Genomic DNA, 18495 nt, shown 5'->3' with positions numbered 1-18495 from the left:
ACGCCTTACAAATAGCTGAAAAGATGTGAAAGGCAAAGGAGAAAAGGAAAGATATACCTATTTGAATGCAGAGTTCCAAAGAATAGCAAGGAGAGATAAAGCCTTCCTCAGTGATCAATGCAAAGAAATAGAGGAAGACAATAGAATGGGAAAGACTAGTGATCCCTTCAAGAAAATTAGAGATACCAAGGGAACATTTCATGCAAAGATGAGCATAATAAAGGACAGAAATGGTATGTACCTAACAGAAGCAGAAGATATTAAGAAGAGGTGGCAAGAATACACAGAAGAACTATACAGAAAAGATCTTCATGACCCAGATAACGACAATGGTGTGATCACTCACCTAGAGCCAGACATCCTGGAATGTGAAGTCAAGTGGGCCTTAGGAAGCATCACTACAAAGCTAGTGGAGGTGACAGAATTCCGGTTGAGCTATTTCAGATCCTAAAAGACAATGCTTTTATAGTGCTTCGCTCAATTTTGGAAAACTCAGCAGTGGCCATAGGACTGGAAAAGGTAAGTTTTCACTCCAATCCCAAAGAAAGGCAGTGCCAAAGAATGTTCAAACTACTGCACAATTGCACTCATCTCACATGCTAGCAAAGTAATGCTCAAAATTCTCCAAGCCAGGTTTCAACAGTGCATAAACCATGAACTTCAGATGTTCAAGCTGGATTTAGAAAAGACAGAGGAACCAAAGATCAAATTGCTAACATCCATTGGATCATGGAAAAGCAAGAGAATTCCAGAAAAACATCTATTTCTGCTTTATTGACTATGCCAAAGCCTTTGACTGTGTGGATCACAACAAACTGGAAAATTCTTAAAGAGATGGGAATAACAGACCCATCTGCGTCCTGAGAAATCTGTATGCAGATCAAGAAGCAACAGTTAGAACTGGACATACAACAACAGACTGGTTCCAAATCAGGAAAGGACTACGTCAAGGCTGTATATTGTCACCCTACTTATTTAACTTACATGCAGAGTACATCATGAGAAACCCTGGGCTGGATGAGGCACTAGCTAGAATCAAGATTGCCAGGAAAAATATCAGTAACCTCAGATATGCAGATGACACCACCCTTATGGCAGAAAGCTAAGAAGGACTAAAGAGCCTCTTGATGAAAGTGAAAGAGGAGTGAAAAAGTTGGCTTAAAGCTTAACATTCAGAAATCTAAGATCATGGCATCCGGTCCCATTACTTCATGGCAAATAGATGGGGAACAAATCGAAACAGTGACAGACTTTATTTTTTTGGGTTCCAAAATCACTGCAGATGGTGACTGCAGCCATGAAATTAAAAGACACTTGCTCCTTGGAAGAAAAGCTATGACCACCCTAGACAGCATATTAAATAGCAGAGACATTACTTTGCCAACAAAGGTCTGTCTCATCAGAGTTATGGTTTTTCCAGTGGTCATGAATGGATGTGAAAGTTGGACTATAAAGAAAGCTGAGTGCCAAAGATTGATGCTTTGTTGGAGAAGACTCTTGAGAGTCCCTTGGACTGCCAAGAGATCCAACCAGTCCATCGTAAAGGAACTCCATCCTGAATATTCATTGGAAGGACTGATGTTGAAGCTGAAACTCCAATACTTTGGCGACCTGATGTGAAGAACTGGTTCATTTGAAAAGACCCTGATCCTGGGAAAGATTGAAGGTGGGAAGGGGACGACAGAGGATGAGATGGTTGGATAGCATCACCAACTTGACGGACATCAGTTTGAGTAAGCCCCAGGAGTTGGTGATGGATAGGGAAGCCTGGGGTGCTGCAGTCCATGAGGTCGCAAAGAGTCGGACACGACTGAGCGACTGAACTGAACTCAACTGGTCAAGTATATCCAGTTTGTCACTAGGGATTACTTCAAATACTATTTTTGGGTCCCCACTTTCACCCCATACTAGATTGTAAATTTCTTGAGGACAGGAATAGGGACTGTCTTACATTCCTACCACCAATGTGTGAGTTTCAGTTCCTTCACATCCTCATCGACACTTGTTATTCTGTCTTTGTAATTTTATTTTAGCTATCCTAGTGATACATAGTGGTATCACATTGTGATTTTTATTTGCATTCCCCTAATGACTAATGATGGAGAAGGCAATGGCACCCCACTCCAGTACTCTTGCCTGGAAAATCCCATGGACGGAGGAGCTTGGTAGGCTGCAGTCCATGGGGTCGCGAAGAGTCGGACACAACTGAGCGACTTCACTTTGATTTTTCACATTCATGCATTGGAGAAGGAAATGGCAACCCACGTCAGTATTCTTGCCTAGAGAATAGAGAATCCCAGGGATGGGGGAGCCTGGTGGGCTGCCGTCTATGGGGTCGCACAGAGTCGGACACGACTGAAGCAACTTAGTAGCAGCAATGACTAATGATGTTGAACGTCTTTATATGTGTTTATTGGCCACTTGTATATTTTCTTTGGAGAACTGTCTGTTCAAATCCTTTGCCCATTTTTAAATTGGGTTTGCTTTCTACTATTGAGTTGTACTTTTAAAATATGTTCTAAATACAAGTCTAAATACAAAATTTTTCTCCAGTTCTGTGGGTTGTGTTTTCAGTTTCTTAATGGTATCCTTTGAAGTACAAGTTTTTAATTTTGATCCATTTCACCTAATTTTTTTCTTTTGTTACTTATAATTTTGCTGTAATTAAAATTGTAATAAAATTGAATTTATTTCAGTTGAAAATAAAAATAGTTTAACTTTTCTAAGCTAGATGCCTTTTATTTATTTTTCTTACCTAATTACCCTGCCTAGAACTTTCAGTATGGTGCTGAATAGCAATGATGAGAATGGACTTCCTTGTCTTATCCTTGATCTAAGATGACAACATTCAGTCTTTCCCTGTTAAGTAATATGCTAGCTGTGAGGTTTCCATAAATTCCTCTATCAAGTTCAGAAAGTTTCTGTCTATTCCTAGCTTATGGAGTGTGTTTATGATGTAAGAGTGTTGGATTTTATCAAATGCTTTTCTTTTGTCTATGGAGATGATCATTTGGTTTTTGCTTTTCATTTTATTGATTTTCGTATTTTAAATCAAACTTACATTTCTGTTTTAAGTCCCCCTTTTTATCGTATTATGTAGTTTAGGGATAGGGTTGTTTGTTTTTTCCCTTCAGCTGAGCCATACTGCTTGTAGGATATTAGTTCCCTGACCAGGGATTGAACCTATGCCCTTGGCAATGAAAGTGCACACTGGACTATCAGAGAGTTCCCTATGTCTTTATTATATTGCTAGATTTGTTTGTACATATTTTGTTCAGTATTTTTTACCTATATAGATAAGAGATACTGGTCTATAGTTTTCTTGTGAAGTTTTGTCTCATTTTAGTATCAGAGGAATACTTACTGTTTAGACTAAGGAAGTATTCCCTCCTCTGCCTGTTCTTTTTTTTTTTAAGTGTTTGTGAAGGATTGGCATTAATTCTCCATTAATGTTTGGTAGAATTACCAGAAAAGCCGTCTTGACCACACTTTTCTTTGTGGGAAGTTTTAGAGTTACTATTCAATCTATTTACTTGTTATGTGTGCTAAGTTGCTCCAGTCATGTCCGATTCTTTGTGATCCAGTGGACTGTAGCCCACCAGGCTCCTCTGTCCATAGGATTCTCCAGGAGAGAATGCTAGAGTGGGTTACCACGCACTTCTCCAGGGGATCTTCCCAACCCAGGGATCAAATTTGCATCTCTTATATCTGCATTAGAGTCTTCCCTGGTGGCTCAGATGGTAAAGCATCTGCCTGCAATGTGGGAGACCCAGGTTCGATCCCTGGGTTGGGAAGATCTCCTGGAGAAGGAAACAGCAACCCACTCCAGTACTCTTGCCTGGAGAATCCCACGGGCGGAGCCACCTGGTAGGCTACAGTCCATGGGGTCGCAAAGAGTCGGACATGACTAAGCGACTTCACTCATATCTGCATTGGCATGTTGGTTCTTTACCACTAGCAGCACCTAGGAAGCCTTTTACTTGTTATTGTGTGTGTGTATTAGTTGCTCAGTCGTGTTTGACTCTTTGTGACCCCTTGGACTATAGCCCACCAAGCTCCTCTGTCCATGGAATTCTCTAGGCAAGAATACTGGGACATTTGGGGTATGAGTGCCATTCCCTTCTCCTCAGGGGATCTTCCCAACCCAGAGATAGAACCCAGTCTCCTGCATTGAAGGCAGATTCTTAACTGTCTGAGCCACCAGGGCATTATTTGTTATAGTTCTATTGAAATTCCCTCTTTCTTGTTGAGTCAGTTTAGGTAATTGTATTTCAAGGAATTTGTCCATTCTTCTAGGTTGTCTAAATTGTTGTCATACTGTTTTAATTTTTGTAAGTTTAGTAGTAATGTCTCCTCTTTCATTCCCAATTTTAGTAATTTTGAGTCTTCTCTTTTCCTTGATCACTCTGGGTTTGTCAGGTTTTTTCATCTTTTCACTGAACCAGAGTTTTATTTCATTAATTTTCTCTATTTCGTCTCTATTCTATTGTTTCCTTTATCCTGCTTGCTTTGGATTTAGTATTTTCTTCTTTTTCTAGTTTTTTAAAGTTAGGTTAGGTTATTGATTTGACATCTTTTCTAATACAGGACTTCCCTGGTGGTTCAGATGGTAAAGTATCCACCTGCAATGCAGAAGATCTGGTTTGGGAAGAACCCCTGGAGAAGGGAATGGCTTCCCATTCCAGTATTCTTGCCTGGAGAATTCCATGGACAAAGGAGCCTGGCAGGCTACATCCATGGCGTTGCAAAGAGTTGGACAAGACTGAGTGACTTTCACTTTTTTAATATGGCATTTGGATCATAAATTTCCCTCTTTATACTGCTTTAAGCTGCATCCCATAAGTTTTGGTATATTCACTCAACTCAAAAGTATTTTTTAATTTTTTCTTATGATTTCTTCTTTGACTCATTGGTTATTTCAGAGTGTGGCTTTAAATTTCCACATATCTTTTTAATTTCCCAAATGTCCTTCTGTTATCAATTTATAATTCCATTGTGATTGAATAGCATACTTTGTATGTTTTCAGTTCTTTTAAATTTATTAAGGCTTGTTTTATGGCCTAACATATGGTGTATCATGGAAAATGTTTCATATGCACTTGAGAAGTATGTGCATTCTACTGTTATAGGGTAGAATATTCTATAGATGTCTTCTGAAGTCTAGTTGGTTTATAGTCTTGTTCAAGCATTCTATTTATTTTTCCCATAGGTGAGACCTGGAACCCTTTCAAATTACAGTACCAGCTGAGAAATGTAAGAGAGAGAATTGCAAAGAACCTAGTAGAGAAGGGTATTCTAACCACTGAGAAGCAGAATTTCCTCCTATTTGACATGACTACTCACCCAGTGACCAATACAACAGAGAAGCAACGACTAGTGAAAAAACTTCAAGATAGTGTCCTAGAGCGGTGGGTAAATGACCCTCAGCGTATGGACAAGCGAACACTAGCACTGCTGGTGCTAGCCCACTCCTCCGATGTGCTAGAGAATGTCTTCTCCTCTCTGACAGATGACAAGTATGATATGGCGATGAATCGAGCCAAGGACCTAGTAGAACTGGACCCTGAGGTAGAGGGGACAAAGCACAGTGCCACAGAGATGATCTGGGCTGTGCTGGCAGCCTTCAATAAATCGTAAGCCAGCTGTTGGGTTTCTCCTTTTCCATTGCTGGCCAGTGACTATCAGAGACACCATCACCGAGTTTTGTGTGATGAGATGTTTTCCATCATTTTTTTTTCCTCTTGAATCAAATTTGTTATTTGGGGAAAGCAACTTCAGGGCTTCTCCATAGACCTTGTCTCTTATAAGCAGGCTTTATATCTCCCTATACTTCCACTCCAGAGGTGAATAAGTTGGGTGAACCAGCACTCACCCGGTAAACATTCTCTCTCATTTCTTGGCTCACTTCCATCCAGTGTGCTTTTGGATTATCAGGAATATTTCAGTGAGATTTGGATTTCTCTAGACATAGAATGTGAATGAGATGTAGAGCAAACCATTTATCTCATTTTTTAAAGTTTGTTTTCTGTCTTATATGTTTTCAGCCTATCTCTCAGGCTCTGCTAAGTAATGTAGCTTATTGAAGTAACCATCTCTTTGAATAAGGGGCAATGGAAATAAAACTGATTTTTGGAGCAGATGGTCTCTGAGATATAAATGTTATGTTCCACTACTGATTTTCTCATCTTTCCTTTTCTAAATTAATGAGACTATTCCAAATGTGATTACCTGGTTCTCGCAGTCCTAGAACCATAAATATATTCTCTATTTTCTCTCAGTATTGTCCTACTCCATCATTCATTAGAACAGAAATCTAAATTTTTTAAAAAATGTATCTCTTAACCACCTCTTTTATGCAGTCACCAATACAATTTGCAAAGAAGGAAAGTGGTATCAGAATTTCTACTCTTTAGCACATCACTATCTGAATTCCTCCAGGCTACTTCAAGTGTCTCTGTTCTGATTGAATTTAGGGAGTTATAAATTTCAATTGCTGAATAGCACCATCCTGAGTCCAGACAATATATCTAAACTCTAGATCGTGTTACCTGTTTTGGCTTCCTACATAAACTGATGGGTGTGCGTGCTCAGTCACTTCAATCGTGTCCAATTCTTTGTGACCCTATGGGCTGTAGCCTGCCAGGTTCCTCTGTCCATGGGATTCTCCAGGTAAGAATACTGGAGTGGGTTGCCATGCCCTCCTCCAGGGGATCTTCCCTACCCAGGAATGGAACCCGAGTCTCAGTCTCCTGCATTGGCAGGCAGGTTCTTTACCACTAGTGCCACCTATTCTGTGTACATTTAGAGGTCCTGGAAGTAGTTTTATCTATTTAATCCACAGATGCCCTCCTAGTCATTAGTCTTGTCTCAACACAATCCTTTGTCTAACTCATTCTCTAAAACATTTTTTAAGTCAGTAGTAAATGCAAAGAGAAGCTTATTGAGAAAAATCATATTCAGAAGGGCAATTTTATGTTAAAAGCATCCTATATAAAGTCCAGCATTTGGGAATATAAAGAGGACAGGCACCAAACTGTGCTAATGTCAAGTATTTGTTAATGCTGATACTTGAATGGATCTTGCCTCTTGACCACTACAGACAAAGAGTCTATCAAAGGGCTAATACAGATGATCCAGACCTGATATCAAATTTTCCTGATCAGAAGTAATTAAATGAATGATTGTAACTTTCCCTCCTCTAAAATTGTCTAGCCCCACAAAATTCCCCAACTCACTTAACTTTTTTTCACTTTAGGTTATCACTTAGGTGACTAAAGATAAAAAGTTTAAATGAAACAAATTCCTAAAAAATGTGAAGCTGAGAAGAGCTTCAGTCTGGCTCCCTAAAACTATAAAAACCAGTCCATGGATGTCTCTACCTGACTTAGTTTTTCTTTCCATTTGAACAGTTTGGCATGAATTTAAACCAGGTTTTTCTGTGGAGAGTTTCAGCTTGATTGGGAGAGTGGAAATTGAGTTCTTTCTGGCAACTCTTGGTCAGTGTTTATTTTTATATTGTATCTCATTAAGATGAGGATGTCTTCAGTTTGAATCTGCATAATGTTCACTGCAAAACACCATTTAATGCATATGGCCTTCGCATTTCTGTGTAATAAAGATCAATTATTGGCTCCCTGGTCTCTCTGTGCAATTTTACAACTAAAGTTATTTTAACTTGAAATAACTTTTCATACAAGGCCAGTAACACTCTCTGCTTACCCTAGGATACCAGCCTCTGTTTCATTCTGTGTGGAAAACTGTGTATGCATGCTCAGTTGCTAGGTCATGTCTGACTCTTTGTGAGACATGGGGCTACCCATGGACTGTAGCCCACAAGCTCCTCTGTTCATGGGATTTCCCAAGCAAGGATACTAGAGTGGGTTCCCATTTCTTCTTCCAGGAGATCTTCCTGATCCAGGGATTGAACCTGCGTCTCCTGCATTGGCAGGCAGATTCTTTACCACTGAGCCACCCAGACTCCCTTGTGGAAAATTAGGAATACACAAATATACATATATATACACTATATATATATATACACACATACTGGAGGGCAGGGTACATTAAATCTAACTCAAACACCAGCTAATGTAAAGTCTGAAGAATAGTGTCTCCATCTCAAGCAAAATAAGTTACCCAATTACATCATTATTACCAGGAAGAGAATGAGTATATTCTAGTCTATTAATAACTACTTGCAAGTGACACCTGAAGTTACTGAAGAGCTGAAAGTCTTTAAGTTCCAAGCGTAGGTAACAAACCTAAGTGTAACAGAGTTAACAACATATGAAAAGAAAGATAATTGACCTTGTTATCGGCTTACTGTTCTTCTGTCTTTTATAATGTCTACAGCATAAAGGGGGGCTTCCCAGGTGGTGCCAGTGGTAAATAACCCACCTGCCAATGCAGGAGACATGAGAGACTCGGGTTCGATCCCTAAGTTCGGAAGATCTCCTGGAGGAAGGCATGGCAATCCAACCCAGTATTCTTGCCTGGAGAACCCTATGGACAGAGGAGCCTGGCGGGCTGCAGTCCACAGGGTCACAAAGAATCAGACATGACTGAAGCAACTTGGCACACAGGCACACAGCATAAGGAACAACATGAAATGTATTTACTAGAATTGTCTACTTCCTTGCTATTTGTATTTCAGAGAAAGTATAAAAACAAAGTATAACAATGTTTATCAAAATATGGTGCATCAAAGTAACTTTTGTGGGTGTAAGTACTTTGCCAAAATAGGCGTTCCTAGTAAATCAGTCACTGGGGTTTAGGGCTTAGGAAGCTGCATTTAAAACATAGTCTCTAAAAACTTATATGTTAAAGTTTGAGAACACTGTTTATTTTTAATTCATTTGGCTGTGCTGGGTCTTCATTGCAGCACACAGACTTGACTAGCTGTAGTGCACAGGCGTTACATAGGACACAATCTCAGCTCCCAACAACTCACATTTAAGTGGGAAAATGAGGTACTCTGTGAAAAATGCTCAAGTAGAAGTATAAACTTAATTTTTAGAAGCACAAAGGAGTAGCATTCTTCCTGGGAACATTAGGAAAAACTTACAGGAGTATATTTACTCGAGTGGCTTTCATGTATTGAGTACTTCTGCTATGTTAACCACTTCATATATTTTCTCATTTATTCCTCAGAATTCTAAAAAACTAAAATTCTAAAATTCTAAAGAAAATTCAGAGGTAGTGAGGTTTGCCTAAGGACACCATGCAGAGGTTGAATTCAAATGCATGCTCTTAACCACTACTCTCTCCTTCCTCCATTTAAACTCAGTCTTGAAGAATCTTCTCAGGTTGAGAAGGAAGAGCTGAGGCTATTCTGGGCTAGGAAAACAAAATATAAAAAACAAAACACAAAATGTACAAAATAGAGTTTCCCTGGTGGCTCAGTGGTAAAGATCCACCTGCCAATGCAGGAGACGTGGGTTCAGTCCCAGACGTGGGTCCAGAAGATCCCACATGCCAAGGAGAAGCTAAGCCCATGGGCCACAACTATGAGCCTGTGCTCTAGGACCTGGGAACTGCAACTGCAGAAGCCCACACACCCTAGAACCCATGCTCTGCAACAAGAGAAGCCACTGAATGAGAAGCCTGTGCACCACGACTAGAGGAAAACCTGCTGCAAAGACCCTGCACAGCCAAAAATAAAGGAACTTTTTAAAAATGTACAGAATAATTTGTTACATGCTAGAATTTCATGAATTGTGTGTGCTTTTCTTATATATTTCCAAAAGAGATCATTCTAAGAGATTATATTCAAATTGTAGACTAAAGAAGGGTTTTCGAAACTAGCAAAATTTTTTGTTCACCTTCTTTTATTCCTTCTCTGATGATTTCTTGTGTAAAAATTTCTGATACATCATTCTTCTGCCTTAATAGCTTAACACTTCTTACAGGTCAAGTGTGCTGGACATAAATTCCCCAGTTTTTGTCTGAGAAAGTCTTCGTCCTTCACTTCAGAAAGATAATTTTACTGGTTATAGAATTCTTGATTCATGGGTGGTTTTATTTTTTGTTTTTGTTTTATAACACTTCAAATATTTCACTCTACTTACTCTCTTCTTGCGTGAGTGTTTTCTGATATCAAATTTTAACAAAACTATGAAGAATTTTAATTGAAAGATTTTTAAAAATTTGTTCCTCCCATTTTCTATATAGCTAACATACATATATATTCATATAATTTCTAAAAATGTTTTATTCCCTAAAAGAATAAAAATATTAATTTTAAAATAATCATTGCTTTAATGATGAAATAAGTTAGGTAGAATGGATTTTTTTATATTTTTCTATCACCTATTACATGAGTGCATGAATCTTTGTTTTGCATCCCCAGTTCTTCTCAATGCCTTGGTCTGTCTTCCTTTTCTCCTCAGTGAGTTGCAGGTGTATATATAATTTGGAAAGAGACACAACTTCTTACTGATATGAGAAAGGGAGCCATCCCTCCCAGAAAGCAATAAAATTCTCACAGAATGCAAGTCAGAAAACCAAGGGTCACTTCCTGGCAGAAATCTTTTTCTAGCAGCCCAATTCACTGCCATTAGTTTTTCTTTACATTTCAGATTGTAAAAAAGTAGATTCCACTAGGGTGGAAGGTGGGGAACAAGTACTCCATAAGAACTCTTCAAATAGACAAGCTTTTGTGTAGATTTTTCCCCCTGAATTTCAATAATCTGCCCACCATTTTGTTTTTCTCAACCTACGTGAACCTCCCCAAGTATAAAAGAATATTTTATCTAAACTTAATTTAGAAACTCAGCTAGGAATCAAGAGGCTTCTTCTCTCCCTTCAGAAGGGCTTCTTGACCAAATCCCCATATATTTGCCACATAAGCAAGCCTAGTAGATGTATATCATTCTCGTGATTTGATGGGGCGGGGGGGAATTCAAAGCCAAAGTTTTCCTCACATTTCAGAGATGTTGAGATCCCACTTCCAATCAAAAGCTGAGTACTTCCTCAAAGATTTCTGGACATTCAAAGCCATGATATTAATATAATACCTCAATATACTTGTGGGTTAGCCTTAATATTTTTTTCAAAGTTCCCTCCCAGCTGTGTCACCCCAGGTTTTTTGAACTGCTAGGTAAGGCTAGAAACTTTAGTTATCTAAACTCTTAGATAAATTAATTTATATTGATTGAATTCCTTTCCCTTTGAGAGCAGGGAGGAAGAGATGTTCATGATCAAAGAGGGGAAGACTAGAGAAGGTAACAGTAGTTGATCATATTCTAAACATTATGAATATTTAAAAGCCTGAACAAATACTTTTCATTTTAACATGATCCTGTGTTAAAAATTAGATGACAATTCAGCCTTTTGCTTCTAGACTCCATCTTACTCTTCACATTAGATACCTTTTTAAATGGTTTATGAAATTAACAAGAGAAAAGTACATGCTGCTGCTGCTGCTAAGTTGCCTCAGTCGTGTCCGACTCTGTGCGACCTCATAGATGGCAGCCCACCAGGCTCCCCCATCCCTGGGATTCTCCAGGCAAGAACACTGGAGTGGGTTGCCATTTCCTTCTCCAGTGCATGAAAGTGAAAAGTGAAAGTGAAGTCACTCAGTCGTGTCCGACTCAGCAACCCCATGGACTGCAGCGCACCAGGCTCCTCCATCCATGGGATTTTCCAGGCAAGAGTACTGGAGTGGGGTGCCATTGCCTTCTCTGAGAAAAGTACATAAATCAAGATAAATAAAAATATACAACTCAATAATAGTGAGCATTCCCATGTAACCAGCACCCCAGTCAAGAAACAAAACATTATCATCTCCCAAAAAGCCCCCTTCTTAACCTCTCCCAATCACTATATCCCTCTCTAGAGGTAACCATGATCTTTTTAATACGATAGACTGGTTTTGCCTTTGAACGTTATATAAATGAAATCATACAGTATGTATTTTTTGTGACTGTTATCTATTTTACTTTGAACATTTTGGGTTGTTCTATGCTGTGCTTAGTCACTCAGTCATGTCTGACTCTTTGTGACCTCGTGGACTGTAGCCCACCAGGCTCCCCTCTCCATGGGGATTCTCCAGGCAAAAATACTGGAATGGGTTGCCATGCCCTCCTCCAGGGGATCTGGAGTGATTATAAATAGAGTGGCTATGAACACATGTTTTGGTGAATATGAGGATTCACTTCAGCTGGATATATCACCTAGGAGTGGAATTGCTGGGCCATAGGGTTTGAATTACATTTAGCTTTAGTACATAGGGCCGATAGTTTTCCAAAGTATGGTTGTTCTAATTTAGGCTCCCATCAGCCATACTACAGAGCTCTTATATTGTCAAGTCATAAATTTGGGGCACATGCTTGAGTTGAACACAAATCTGAATAAATGAAAAGTGAAGTCACTCAGTCGTGTCTGACTCTTTGCGACCCCATGGACTGTAGTCTACCAGGCTCCTCTGTTCATGGGATTTTCCAGGCAAGAAAATGGACTGGGTTGCCATTTCCTTCTGCAGGGGATCTTCCCCACCCAGGGATCGAACCCAGGTCTCCTGTATTGAATAAATGAAAGTGAAAGTCACTCAGTCGTGTCCAACTCTTCGTGACCCCATGGACTATACAGCCCATGGAATTCTCCAGGCTAGAATACTGGAGTGGGTAGCCTATCCCTTCTTCAGAGGATCTTCCCAGCCCAGGGATCGAACCCAGGTCTCCTGCATTGCAGGCAGATTCTTTACCAGCTGAGCCACGAAGGAAGCCCAATAAATGAAGGCCACTGTTAATTCCTGTGACAATGTTTAAATTAATAGAAACTGGACTACTTTGTAGGCTTCAGGGGGTCTCTATACCCTGAAAATATGTACAATATTTTTGCATGCATGCACTTTGGAGAGAGAAACACAGATTGTATGAGATTCGCAAAGATAGATTTTGAATACTTTGGAAAACTGATGGCAATGTACATGAAAGTTAAACATAATCCAGTCCTTCACACTCACACTAAGAACGACTTATAGGAACCCAGCAATCAAGAAGCTATTTGTGCGGGTGGCGGGGGGGAACTATTTTCCTGCAATTAGCAAACTGTCCTACGTTGGTTATGGTGTGTTGACAGAGACAGTCTGAATAGCCAGATTTCCTGTGGTTAACAGAGAAAGATTAGCACCCTTGACCACTTAGTTTTCCTTTTATTTTTAGCAGGTTAAACTTTTGCTAAAATAATTTCATAATGCTTTGATAACCACATATTTTGATAACTACATAACATTTTTTTGATAAAATGTACATACCATACAATATGCCCATTTAAAATGAGTAATTTGATGGGTTTTAGTATATTCACAGCATTGTGCTATCACAACAATTTTAGAACACATCATTACCCATGTCCATTAGCAGTTATTCCCTATTTCCGCCAGTCCTAGGTAAACACTAATGTACTTTCAGTCTCTACAGATTTGCCAATAAGTGGAAACACATAATATGTGTCTTTTGTGACTGCTGCTTTCACTTTGCATAATGTTTTAAGGTTCATCCATGTTGTAGTATGTATCAGTGCTTCATTTATTTTCATTGCCAAATAATATTCCGGCTTCCCTGGTGGCTCAGAGGATAAAGCGTCTGCCTGCAATGCAGGAGACCCGGGTTCAATCCCTGGGTTGGGAAGACCCCCTGGAGAAGGAAATGGCAACCCACTCCAGTATTCTTGCCTGGTGAATCCCATGGACAGAGGAGCCTGGCGGGCTACAGTCCACAGGGTCGCGAAGAGTCGGACATGACTGAGCGACTTCACTTTCACTAATATTCCACTGTATAGAAATACCACATTTTAGGACTTCCCTGGGGCTCCCGTGGTTAAGACTCTGCTTCCACTGCAGGGGACATGGGTTCTACCCCTGGTTGGGTAAGTTCTGCATGCTGCAGAGTGTGGCCAAAAAATAAAATATTGTTCCCCTCACCACTGTGTCAAAAAATAAATAAAAGTGGATATTTTTTTAAGAACCAAACTCTTTTAGAAAAAAAAAGAAATATCACATCTTAGTTGATGTCTTTAGAGTATAATGTGTCCAAAACAAAATCTCTATTTCTTCTCTTAAACCTCCTACTTTCAGATGTCCCCATATTACTAAATGGTGCCATCATGCACCTAGCTGCTCAGGCCAAAAGCTTTGAAGTTATCCTGTATTCTCATAACAGCAAATTTCTGTTGGTTGTACCTTTAAAATTCCATGTCCAGCTATTTTCAACCTTCTCTGTAGTTACTACCGCCTAGTCCAAACCACTGCCATCTTTCCTCTGCAACTGTTATAAAAGCCTAATTGATATCTTGCTGCTGCTTCCACTCCTGTTCCCCAGAGCAGCCACAGTGATCCATTTAATACTTGTATCAACTTGTGTTCCACCCCTGCTCAGCAGCATCTAAGGGCTGCCCATCACACAATAAAATCCAAAGCACCAAAAGCCATCTACTCCTTGCCTACATCTCCTCTTTTACTCTAGCTCTAGCTCCCCTGACTGTCTTGCTGTTTCTCAGATACACTGTAAATACATTCCTGCTTTGGGAGCTTTGCATCTGCTTGTTCCCTCTGTGCCTGGACCAATTCTCCCCAGAGGTAGCTGCTTAGCTTACTCCCCACCTTATTCAGATTTCTGCTCAAACATCTCAGGGCAAAGGAGCAGGCAGGCCTGGGAAGAGTATCACTGTTGGGTTTCTTGGGCAGCCAACCCAAGAAAGGATTGAGCTTAGTTAATTCCCTGGTATTCTGAGTCTGGTCCATTGGAGGGTACTATTGGCATATGTATTAAACTCAGACATTTCTGTCGTTTCACTTTTTATAATGGCCATTCTTCCATACAATCTTGCTTCAGTTCAGTTCAGTTCGGTCGCTCAGTCGTGTCCAACTCTTTGCGACCCCATGAATCGCAGCACACCAGGCCTCCCTGTCCATCACCAACTCCCGAAGTTCACTCAGACTCACGCCCATCAAGTCAATGATGCCATCCAGCTATCTCATCGTCTGTCGTCCCCTTCCCCTCCTGCCCCCAATCCCTCCCAGCATCACAGTCTTTTCCAATAAGTCAACTCTTCGCATGAGGTGGCCAAAGTACTGGAGTTTCAGCTTTAGCATCATTCCTTCCAAAAGAAATCCCAGGGCTGATCTCCTTCAGAATGGACTGTTTGGATCTCCTTGCAGTCCAAAGGACTCTCAAGAGTTCTCCAACACCACAGTTCAAAAGCATCAATTCTTTGGCGCTCAGCCTTCTTCACAGTCCAACTCTCACATCCATACATGACCACTGGAAAAACCGTAGCCTTGACTAGACGGACCTTAGTCGGCAAGGTAATGTCTCTGCTTTTGAATATGCTATCTAGGTTGGTCATAACTTTTCTTCCAAGGAGTAAGCGTCTTTTAATTTCATGGCTGCAGTCACCATCTGCAGTGATTATGGAGCCCCCAAAAATAAAATCTGACACTGTTTGCACTGTTTCCCCGTCTATTTCCCATGAGGTGATGGGACTGGATGCCATGATCTTCGTTTTCTGAATGTTGAGCTTTAAGCCAACTTTTTCACTCTCCTCTTTCACTTTCATCAAGAGGCTTTTGAGTTCCTCTTCACTTTCTGCCATAAGGGTGGTGTCATCTGCATATCTGAGGTGATTGATATTTCTCCTGGCAATCTTGATTCCAGCTTGTGTTTCTTCCAGCCCAGCGTTTCTCATGATGTAGTCTGCATAAAAGTTAAACAAGCAGGGTGACAATATACAGCCTTGACGTACTCCTTTTCCTATTTGGAACCAGTCTGTTGTTCCATATCCAGTTCTAACTTGCTTCCTGACCTGCATACAGATTTCTCAAGAGGCAGGTCAGGTGGTCTGGTATTCCCATCTCTCAGAATTTTCCACAGTTTATTGTGATCCACACAATCTTGCTTAAGCACTGACAAATTATACAGTGTTATTCCAGTATATCTCATCTCTCACACTCTGAAAAGATTTAGATCTTCCCTTGAAAAATTCAGACATAAATAAGAAGAAAGACCAAAAGACTAGGAATAAACAAGTAATTCAGGTTCTCTTTTCTCCTCACTTCCTCCCTCCAGTGTGCTCTTCTCCCTGTATTTGCTTCTCTGTGAATGGTACCATCCTTTACTCAGGAATTTGGAAGTCATCCTTAGTTCTCTCCTCACCTTCACTTCCCACATCCAATATCATTTGTCTCTTCAGCTCCCCTCCATTCACACAGGCCTGCCTTTGATCAGGCCTCTCAAGTCTTGCCTGGATTACCGCAACCCTAGAGTCTTCCTCTCCACTTCAGTTCAATCTCCACAGTTACCTCTTCCGAATCCCAAATCTAACAGTAGTATTTCCCTGCTTAAATCAGACAGTCCCCCTTTGTCTTCATGAAACCTCAACACTTCAGCATGACTTGCAAGTCTTTCCCGGGACCCCAGCAACCAGAACAGCCTCATGTCTTGCCATTCCATAGGGGTTCCAAATCAGCCTTATTTGCAGTCTCTCCTTAGGTAATTTTGTGTTTCTTTTTAAATACGGACTTCCAGACCCAAGTGCAGAGATGCTGATTCAATTGGGGTGAAAGAGGGCTGAGGAAATCAGCCCTGTATTTTTATAAAGTTCCCTTGGGCTTCCCAGGTGGTGTTAATGGTAAAGAACCTGCCTGCCAATGAGACATGTTTGATCCCTGGGTGGGGGAGATCCCCTGGAGGAGGGCATGGAAACCCACTCCAGTATTCTTGCCTGGAGAATCCCATGGGCAGAGAAGCCTGTCCGGCTACAAACAGTCGCAAAGAGTCGGATGTGGCTGAGCACAGCACAACTAGCTTCCGTCCGCTCCGACTTTAACTTCTCTGTGCCTTCTCTCTTTTCATACTGTTCAAGGGATTCTCTCTTGGTTCTCCTCCTTACCACTCTGATCATTTATATCTGTGGCCCTTGCCAACTTTTCCTTAGTTTCTGTTCTGGGGCCTCTTTTCTACTTTTTTCAATGATCCCATCTAATCCCACAACTTCACTTATATTTTTGTGCGTGTATGCTAAGTAGCTTCAGTCATGTCCAATTCTTTGTGACCGCATGGACTGTAGCCCACCAGGCTTTTCTGTCCATGGGATTCTCCAGGCAAGAATACTAAATTGGGTTGCCATGCCCTCCTCCAGGGGATCTTCTCAACCCAGGGTTCAAACCTATGTCTCTTACAACTCCTGCATTGGCAGTTCGGTTCTTTACCACTAGCACCACCTGGGAAACCCATATTTATGTGAAGAAGTCCAAATTTTATTCATATTTGGCTTCTACATTTATCCCAAACTCCAGATCTATATGTCCTATAATGCTAAAATTTCAGATATGGAGATCTGAGTTCACTTATCCTAAGACTTCATTGCCTGGATATCTCCACCAAATGGCTCACTGGCTTTGAAAAAGTCAGTGTTTTCAAAACTGAACACCTCATTTTCTATCTACTTCCAATTTCATTTCCAAATTGATTCCTTTCCTTGAATTTGTTTCTACAAATAGTCACATTGAGGCACATGGCCTGCTTATTCCCTATATTCAGTTTGATGCTAATCTAGTAGATTCCATTGCCACAGACTTTCTCAATTAGAATCACTGTTTTCTATTCTAAACTACCTCGTTTGTAGATTAAATACTAATTACTTCCCAACCAGAGTACTGCAGAGGACTCCTAGCTAGATTGTCCCCCTCTAGTATCTTTCTGTTTGGAATTCTAAATGATTTTTTATTCATTACCACTAGATTAATCTTCCTTAAGAACAATTCTGATCTGCCACTCTCTGGCCTAAAAGCCTTAAATATCCCTCCTAGATAACTAAATTATCCACTGGTTTCTTATCCTGACACTCAAGCCCTCCATGTTCTGGACTCAGTTCTAGTTTTCTAGCTTTCATACTGACCCCATCACCTAGAATGTCCTTCCATCACCTTTACCTGGCAAAATTAAAGCTGATTTCAAATACACAGCTCCATCATTAAGTCTTCTTTTCTTGGGGGGTGGGGGGTCGGGCGGGGGGGGGGGTGGGGTGGGTAGGGTGCTTAGTCGCTCAGTCCTGTCCAACTTTTGCAACCCTATGGATTGTATGTAACCTGCCAAGATCCTCTGTCCATGGGATTCTCCAGGCAAGAATACTGGAGTGGGTTGCCATTTGCTGAATGTGAACTTTCCTTTGAACCCCTTTACCACTTTATTAACATTTTAATTTCAAGCTGACCAGATTTTGCCTTGTATAATAATCTGTGTATTCTAAGATTCTCAGATTTTCCCACTAGAAATGTACTTAATTATACAGAAAAATGAACAGATAGCCCTAAAGCTGCCACAACAGGTTCCCTGGAAAATTAAAATTTAATATCAATTCTTCAGTGTTAGTATTAGACTGTTTTAATATAAAAATGACGTTTTTTAACTAACACTCTAGGAAGATGAGTCTCTTTTAATCTCGAAGATTTGGGTACACCTAGCATACTGTGAAAACCCTCTATGGCAAAGACTG

At 40.4% G+C, this 18495-nt stretch overlaps 1 protein-coding gene across 2 annotated transcripts in view; it reads left to right on the top strand.

Annotated features, from left to right (window-relative positions):
* Positions 1-7631, top strand: part of GOLPH3L (golgi phosphoprotein 3 like) — a 47626-nt gene extending 39995 nt beyond the window's left edge. For both annotated transcript variants that reach the window (XM_004002460.4, XM_042251417.1), the window contains one exon: positions 5210-7631. In XM_004002460.4, the coding sequence (XP_004002509.2) occupies positions 5210-5637 (428 nt within the window). In that variant the 3' untranslated portion in view covers positions 5638-7631. The remainder of the gene's footprint in view (positions 1-5209) is intronic.
* Positions 7632-18495: the final 10864 nt, after the last annotated feature.

Source organism: Ovis aries, chromosome 1, assembly GCF_016772045.2.
Source record: "Ovis aries strain OAR_USU_Benz2616 breed Rambouillet chromosome 1, ARS-UI_Ramb_v3.0, whole genome shotgun sequence".
In the NCBI taxonomy this organism is placed as follows: domain Eukaryota; kingdom Metazoa; phylum Chordata; class Mammalia; order Artiodactyla; family Bovidae; genus Ovis; species Ovis aries.
Note: the sequence above shows the minus strand (reverse complement) of the source record. Positions and strands in the feature narration are given on the sequence as shown.